General features: G+C 59.4%; 1 protein-coding gene across 1 annotated transcript; it reads right to left on the bottom strand.

Annotated features, from left to right (window-relative positions):
* Positions 1-3,060: 3,060 nt before the first annotated feature.
* On the bottom strand, positions 3,061-7,555 carry CABP7 (calcium binding protein 7; the record flags this gene model as incomplete). The annotated part of the gene is made up of 4 exons (XM_057386346.1): positions 3,061-4,024; positions 4,856-5,009; positions 5,794-5,906; positions 7,412-7,555. Coding segments are annotated over 4 exons (539 nt in total), but the record flags the coding sequence as incomplete, so codon positions are not given.
* Positions 7,556-8,728: the final 1,173 nt, after the last annotated feature.

The following is an 8,728-nucleotide window of genomic DNA, read 5'->3' as shown; positions in this document are numbered from 1 at the left end:
ACAGACAGATCCAGGAGCTCCCACTCCCATCTCTTCCACAGATTTTTTTCCCAACCAACATCGAAATCCCTCCCTGTTCTTCAGCTGTGACTGGAGCTGTGCTCTCATCAGCCCCCAGGCCTGTCCCTGCTCCATGTTCTCCAATCCTGGTGGCTTTTCCAGCTGATCCAGGAGGATTCTGTGCTGTTTTACCCAACACTCCTAAACTTCACGACTCCCCTGATCCAGCTTAGATTTGGTGGAGATGTGTCTCTGGCTGGGAGGCCGGAGCTCCCTGGGTGAGCTGTGGAACCCRACTGAAAATTAAAATGCTGGTGTCAAACACAACAGCCACAACCTTTCCATGCTCCCGAGGAGTTAAGCTGCTCTGGGAGCAGAAGTTCCCAACCAAGCCTGAAAGGCAAGAGCAGGAGCATTCCCTGCTGAGCTCCAGCCTGTCCAGGGGAAGTGAGAGGGGCTGGCAGTGGGAGTCATGACGATGGATCGGGCTTTTCCCACAAACCCTGTGGGATGTGCAGCCAACAGGGCGAGCCTGGCATCGCTCGTGGTGTGTCACAGATTCATGGAGCTGTGCAACTCCCAGGGGATGGAGGAGGCTGGAAACTGCAGGGTTTGTGGGGTGTGTGTACAGAGAATGCCAGGAGGTGTGACAATGCCATGGGATGGGACACAGGGATGGGACACAGCTGGGAAAAGGCAGCAGGAGGRGGACACCAGAGCAGGATGGGGCTCCTGGCTCCTTCCCTCCCAGTGGGATTTCTGGTACCTGGATCCCAAGGGTGCTGCAGGGATGGACTCGCTGTCCCCGGGGTGGGGGTGAGGAGCTGCTGCCTGATAGTGAGACACGAGCCAAAGTGCCTTTGCTGGAGCAAGAGCTGGAGTAATTTATCGGGAAGCTTTTAGGGAAATGAGCCACTGCTGGGCCCCTGCCAAACCAGCCCCGCTGGGCTCTGCCCRTGTCCTCTGGCAGCTCTTGCTGGGAGAGGGGGGGACGGGAATAGGAGTGGGAATGGGGACAGGATGTGGATTGGGGTGAGGACAGGACAGAGGGGGATGGAAAAAAGGATTGCAGTGGGGGTAGGGATATGGTCAAGGATGGGGACCGGGGGAGGGGAGAAGGGGCAGGGATGGAAATAAACATGGGAATGGGGACGGGGAGTGGTCAGGGATGAGGATGGGACAGCGATGGGGATGGGGAGAGGGGAGGGAGATAGAGACCAATGGAAAGGATGGGAGTGGGACTGAGGATTGGGGGTGGAGACACAGACTGGGACAGGGACAGGGATGGGAAGGGGATCAAGACAGGGATGGAGCTGAGCCCATCCCACACTTCTTGCAGCACGAGAGAGAAACAACCATTACCAGCTTCCTCCTTCCATCCCAAACAGTTCCCTGGAATCGCAGCCCCCTCTTGGTTTGCTGCCGCTTGGGCTCCGTTGTCCCCCTGTCCGGGGAAGCCGTGTACGATCCTGCTCCCTYCCAGCTCCCGGCACATTCCCTTTGTTTCTCCCTTTCCTGGCGATCCCTTAATTGAATTATCCCGGAGCATCGCTGTCGCAGCAGCCGCAGTGATCCGTCCCCGCTGCGGCAGAGTAGGGACGCGGCTGGGACCCCGCTCCTGCATCCCGGGATCGGGAGCTGCCATCCCAAACCTGCCCCGAGAAATCCGTGCTCCCGATTCCCATTAAAATTAATTGAGCAGCTTTGAAACGCCGAGCTTGGGGGATGGCATTATTCCTTTTATCCAATTTTTTTCTTTTACGTTATTGTATTTTCTGGCAAATTAAATTGTCCTCGGTTTTTTTTTTTTCTTTTTCTTCTCTTATGTTTATTCACAGTGTCTATAATAGACCTAGTTAAAAATATATATATATACACACATGTCTCCGGGGCCACGTGGCTCCTTTGGAAATGCCAGTCCATAAAAAAACCCAAACTTTCTGGGGGGAGATGGATGAAATTTCATTACGGATTCAGAGCCTCCCGCACTTAGCGAGGCAGCCACAATGATTTCATTGCCGTRGAGCACTTCCCATTTACATTTCTCATTTGGACGTTCGCTTCAATTTGTTTGATAAATAAGAGAAGATCAAAAAAAGGCCCCACCCAAATCCCAAATCAATAAAACGCTGCCGATTCCTCCTGGCATCCYGAAAATGGGGTGTCCCCCTGTGGTGCTGCGGGGTGGGAATTCCCTTTGTGGTGCAAGGAAATGWGTTTTCTCCATGGGATCAGCCAGGSAGGTGAAGGTGGGGATATCCCAACCCCAATGTCCCRGGATGGGCTCCTTCAGCCCCGTTCCCTGTGGGAAGTGCCCGTGAGGGGGAACAGCAGCTTTGCCCAATTCTCTCCCAGCCCCAGGCACCTCYCCTGGTTTTATTTATTCCTTTAATCTCTTTGCCATTAAAAATGCATCGCTGGGGGCTCGGGGAGGGCGATCCGTTCGGTGGGAATGGGCTCCCGCAGCGCACACAGATGTGAGGCCGTGACATTCCCGATGTCCCTCAGCATGGTGGGGTCACACCGGGGCCAGGCCCCTCCGTGGTGTAAATCAGGAGTAACAGGGTGCTCCCCTCCCCACACCAGCCTTGGGATGGGATCCCCAGCTCGGCCCAGGAATGGTGACCCCACAGAGCCTCTCTGAGTGCCCCGGACAGATCCTGGTTCCTGCTGGAATTAATCCAGGTGAAAGCACTTGTGGGAAGGGACTTGGCCTGAGCGTCGTCCCCACCGAGGCAGACGGGCTCGAAACATCCATCAAAGCCAGCGTGAAATGTCAGGGAGATGTGGAGAGGGGAGTGAAACCTTTGGGATCCATGAGAAAGGATCCACAGCAGGATCCACGGATGGAGCGGGGTGTGGAGCTGCTGGCAAGGAACCAGGTCCCACTGCCCCCAGGTTTGGAGATGCTCCAGTTCTCGAAGTTCTGGAGGTCACAGCTCCCCAAAACGGTGCCACCTCCAGTGCCAGGAGGAGTCAGCAGCACCCACGGGTGCTCCCAGGGCCCTACACCACCACCCCACCCCATCACCCTCCAGCCCAGCATCTCCAGGAGCCCCCACAGCCCAGAGCGCTTCAGAAATCCCAGTTTTATTTCAGATCGGAAACAACCAACCAGGAAGAACAAAAAAAAATAAATAAATAAATAACACCACCCCAAAACCCCCAAAAAACTCCGGAGAATGAGAAACGGCCCCAAATCCGAACCAGTCCGTGCCCAGGTGGGTGCTACATACAGGCTGGGGGGTTCCGGGGCGTGCGGGGCTCCCCAGCCTCGGGGTCGCTCCGGCTCTTCCCAAGGGGGGTGGGCTCAAAGTGCATCAAGCAGGAGGTCAGGAACGTCCCCGCACCGGGCAGGTGGGGAAACCGAGGCACGGTACGGGGCCGGGGCGGGGGGGACGGGGAGGGGCTTCGGGGGGTCGGGGGGGTGAAATCCAGCCCTTGGCAGCCAAGTCCATGCAAACGCTCCCGGCTCTAGGAACCATCTCAGGCGCGTGTATTGCTTAGGGGATGATTTGGTTTATCCTAAATACGAGCTCTAACGCTAGATCGGAGAATCCGACGGGATCCGCCGCGGGAGGGGCCGCCGGCCCGGCGCGGGGAGGGGGCTCACGGGGCTCCATGCACGTCACATGCACTCACGGGTCGGTTTGTGTCTGGCGAGGGGGGGTCGGTGTGTCGGTGTCGCTCCCAAAATCTCCGCGCTCCGCAAACAGCAGCGACGGCGGCTCCCGGCACGGCGGGGCCCCGGCGCGGCTCTGTCCCCTCGGCTGCCCCCCTCCCGGGGGGGTCACGTCTCTGGGCCACGGATGGATGTACATAGAGATATTTATAGATATTTATAGGTGAATCCTCCTCGCTGTCGCTGCGGGGCCCCCGGCGGCGGGGGGACCCCGTTACTTCATCCCGCTGCGCAGCACCTGGTTGGCGGCGATGAGCATCACGCTGATGATGAAGGCGATGGCGAAGGCGCAGATCAGGCTCTTCCGCACGCAGGTCTGGCGGATCTGCTGGCTGGAGCAGGCTGGGGGCGCGACAAACAGCGGGTTACCCCGACCCCAAATCCAAACACACCCTGTCCGCAGCACCGATACCCCGTGCCGTGCCCGCGCTGTTCGGCGATCCCGCGGCGTTTGCTATTTCCGCGGGGTATTTGGCATTCCCGCAGGGTATTCGGTATTCCCGCAGGGTATTTGGCATTCCTGCAGGGTATTCGGTATGCCCACAGGGTATCTGGCATTCCTGCAGGGTATTCGGTATTCCCTCAGGGTATCTGGCATTTCTCCGGGATGTTTGGCATTCCCGCGGGGTATTTGGCATTCCCGCGGGGTATTGGCATTCTCCCGGGATATTTCGCATTCCCATGGCGTATTTAGCATTCCCGCGGGATGTTTGGCCACCAGGGTATTTGGCATTCCCCCGGGATAGTTGGCATTCCCCTGGGGTATTTCGCATTCCCGCGGGATGTTTGGCATCTCCCCAGGGTATTTGGTATCCCCGTGGGGTATTTGGCATCCCCCCGGCATATTTGGCATTCCCCCGGGGTATTTCGCATTCCCATGGTGTATTTAGCATTCCCGCGGGATGTTTGGCATCCCCGTGGGGTATTTGGCATCCCCCCGGCATATTTGGCATTCCCCCGGGGTATTTTGCATTCCCATGGTGTATTTAGCATTCCCGCGGGATGTTTGGCATCCCCGTGGGGTATTTGGCATCCCCCCGGCATATTTGGCATTCCCCCGGGGTATTTTGCATTCCCATGGTGTATTTAGCATTCCCGCGGGATGTTTGGCATCCCCGTGGGGTATTTGGCATCCCCCTGGGATGTTTGGCGCTCCCGGTGCCCGGCACTCACTCTCCACGTCGACGGGGCACTCCTCGGCCGTGCCCATGTGGCTCTCCTCCTCGGTCATGATGATGTTCTCGATGTCCTTCATGGACAGGTGCTCGCAGAAGGTGTCGTACAGCAGCCGCTTCAGCTCGTCCACCGTCAGCTTCTGCATGTCACACTGCGGGCACCGGGGGCTCGGGGTGACACCGGGCACAGGGGGCTCTGGGGCATCCCAGCACCCTTGGGTGTGGTGTTTGGGGTGGATCCTTTGGGATTTGGCTGGGAAAGGCTTGGTGGCACAGTCAGGGGCAGCCAGGGGGTGCTGGCACCAAATGGGGCCCGTTCRTGGCAGGGGCAGAGAACCTCAGGCTGGTGACCCTGATATTGATCCTAATCCTGGTACTGAACCTGATTCTGACCCTGATCCTGACCCCAATCCTAAACCAGACCCTGACACTCATCCTAACCCTGGCTCCAACCCCAATCCTGAGCCTTAAACCAGTGCTGACCCTAAGGCTTATACTAACATTAAGCTAGAGCCTGAGCCTGATCTTAAACCTGATCCTAACCCCCATCTTAAACCTAATCCTGACTCTTAAACCTACCCTAACCTTGACTCTAACACAGAGCCTGATCCTGCCCTTCACCCTCAGCCTCACCCCAATTCCAGCCTTGAGATTCCTCCTAACCCTGACCCCAGCCTTGGCCCTGACACTGAGCTGTCCCCGGTGCTGTCAGTGCAGGCTGTGGGGCACTGCCCCCGAGAGGGATCTGGGGGTGTCCCTCCATTCCTGTGGGGTCTGGGGGTGTCCTTGCATTCCCATGGGGTCTGGGGATGTCCCTCCATTCCTGTGGGGTCTGGGGGTGTCCTTGAATTCCCATGGGGTCTGTGGTTGTCCCTGCATTCCCATGGGGTCTGGGGTTGTCCCTATGTCCCCGTGGGATTTGGGGAGTGTCCCTACCTTCCAGAAGACAGTGTCAAAGTCGGTGCCATGGAACTTCTCCGGGATGCCCGAGGTGGAGAGCTTGGGTCCCAGTAATGTCACAAACTCCTCGAAATCCACCTGCCCATCACCTGCGGGAAGAAGGGGTGGCCGTCACCCTCTGCGTGGGCACAGGGGCACGTGGGACACCCCCCTTGCAGAAGGGGCAACATGAGGGGTCAGAGAACCCCAAAACTGGCGGGGGACCCCAAGACCATCTGGGAACCTCCTGCTTTGGCCAGGATTCCTAACACTGGATGGGGTTCCCAGTGCCAGCCAGGACCCCAATGCCAYCTGGGGGCTGGGGACACCCTAATGCCACCTGGAACCCCCCACAATCTGATCTGGGACCCCTCCCAGTGCTGGCTGGGGAAACCAACACCATCCAGAACCCTGAACAGGAGGTGGGGCCTCAATGCCATCTGGAGGCCCCCCAGGGCTACTTGGGGACCACAAATGAGGACCCCCAAAACCAACCAAGGACCCCAACACTGGCTGGGAACCCCCAACAAAATCTGGGGYCCCCAACACCAGCTGGGATGCCCAACACTGGCAGGGGTCTCCAGTGCTGGATGGGGACTCTCAATGCCATGTAGGGACCCCCAGTGTCAGCTGGGGACCACCAGTGCCATTTGGGTCCCCTTCTGGTGTGACATGGGGACACCCAGTGTCACCTGGAGCCCCACAGTACTGGCTGGGGAAGCCCAGCACCATCCAGGAGTGTGAACACCAGTTGGACCCCAGTTCCAGCTGGGACCCCAATTCCAGCTGTGGCCCAGAGGTGGCCATGACCCTGGAGGTGGCCGTGACCCTGGAGGTGGCCGTGACCCTGGAGGTGGCCGTGCTGGCCGTGTCCCCTGGCAGTGGTGGTCGCTGGGGCGGGGCTGTCAGCGCAGCACTAACGATGAGCAATGAGGGGAGCGGCGCCTCGGCAGCGCTGCCAGAAAGGCTTTAAAATGGGGAGGAAAAACAATAAATTCAGGAGCCTTTTTCAGGTCCCGATGGGCGCAGGAGGGGCGGGGAGAGGGTCACATTGGCACCACTGGAGGGTGGAGGGTGTTGAGGACACGAGGCAGGGTGCGGGATCCATCCCTGGGTGCGGGATCCATCCCCGGGTGCGGGATCCATCCCCGGGTGCGGGATCCATCCCCGGGTGCGGGATCCAGCCCTGGGTGCGGGATCCACCCCTGGGTGCGGGATCCAGCCCTGGGTGCGGGATCCAGCCCTGGGTGCGGGATCCACCCCTGGGTGCGGGATCCAGCCCTGGGTGCGGGATCCAGCCCTGGGTGCGGGATCCAGTCCCGACAGGTTTAGTGACCCCACAAGTGCTTCGGGGTCCTTAAATCCCCCCAAAACAAAGCTGCAGTGATGATGATGAGGATGAAGATGATGAGGATGATGATGATGAGGATGAAGATGATGAGGATGAAGATGATGAGCGGGAGGCTCYAGCRGGAGGCAGAGCCCGGGTCAGGCTCATCCCCCATCCCATGCCGGGTCCAGCGGGATGGAAAAACGGCGGAATTGTGTGTTTCTCCAAAGCGGGGTCCCCTCCCTGTCCCGTCCCCTGTGTCCCCACCCCGGGTGCCGCTCGTACCGTCCATGTCGAGGCGCTGGATGATGACCTCCAGCTCCACCTCGTTGGGCATGTAGCCCAGGGAGCGCATGGCCGTGCCCAGCTCCTGCTTGGAGATGAAGCCGTTGCCATCGCGGTCGAACACCTTGAAGGCTTCGCGGATCTCTGCGGGGGGAGAGGGGGTCGGTCCGGCTGCGCTTCCCCCTGCAGCCCCCCCGAACCCCCGCGGGGCTCCCACCCACCCCTCCGGCCGGAACGCATCCCCCGGGCTCCCCAGAGGGGTCCAGACCCCAAGAGACCCCAAATCTTTGCTGCGATTCGTCACCCGTTCGCGGCACTGACCATGCCCTCGCTGCTGCCACAGCCAAAATCCCGGCATTCTGCCCTAAAAACGCGTTCCRTGGGTGAGCCTGAGCTTGGGGTGCCCCCAGGTGGGCGCTGCACTCGGGGGCACCCCCGCGGTGCTGCGGTGTCCAGGCGGGAGTGTCCCTGAGGATCCCGGGGGGCTGGGGACTGTCACCATCCCAGGGTCCCGGGGCGGGGCTGTGCCCCCATCCCGGGGTCACGGGGTGGGATTGTGCCCCATCCCATTGTTTTAGGGTGGGTCTGTGCCCCCATCCTGGGGTTCAGTRGTGGGTGCTGGTGCTCTGCCACTTTTCACTGCAAAAAAATCCCAAATTTTGACAGAATTGCTGCAGTGTTCAGCCCTCTTCCATGCAGAGGAGGATGGAAGTGGGAGGTTTTGGGGTTTCTGGCTCAAAATGACCCCCTGGGATGTGGGGAGAAATCCCTGTGGAGTGGCAGGGAGAGGCTGCGGGGAAACTGAGGCACGGCCTGAGTCCATCGGCTCCATCCCCCCTTCTGCTGCCCTCGGGCTGTGCTCATTTTTGGGGCAATTTCTGGCCTTTTTGGTGCCACCTGACATGGAGCTGGAACTAGACTGGCGGAAAAGAAGAAGCAGGGGATTTGGGATGGGGACAACGGGAAGGCAGGCTGGGGTTGGGACAGCGGGACAGGGTGGGGGACAGCCAGGCTGGGATGTCACTGCCCCCTGCTCCYTGTGGCTGCCAGAGGGATCCCGGCAGGAGAAATGGTCTGGGAACTTTGGGATTGGGGGAAAAAAACCCATATTGGGTCATGGTAGCATCTCCCAGGGCTCGGGGATGTCCCTGGCGGGATGGGGCACATTGGTGACACCTTCAGAGGAGATTTGGGGGATTTTGGGGGATTTGGGGCTGTCAGTGAGCCTGTGCCTCTGCTCTGACCCCACTGGGAACCAAAAACCATCCCTCGAGCATGATCAGTACAAACAGCTCGTACACACACGGAGCACACACG

The sequence above is a fragment of the Malurus melanocephalus genome, unplaced genomic scaffold (assembly GCF_030028575.1).
Source record: "Malurus melanocephalus ecotype Western Australia unplaced genomic scaffold, MMel_1.1 scaffold_956, whole genome shotgun sequence".
NCBI lineage: Eukaryota > Metazoa > Chordata > Aves > Passeriformes > Maluridae > Malurus > Malurus melanocephalus.
The sequence above is the reverse complement of the archived record's forward strand: the minus strand, read 5'-3'. Positions and strand labels throughout refer to the sequence as shown.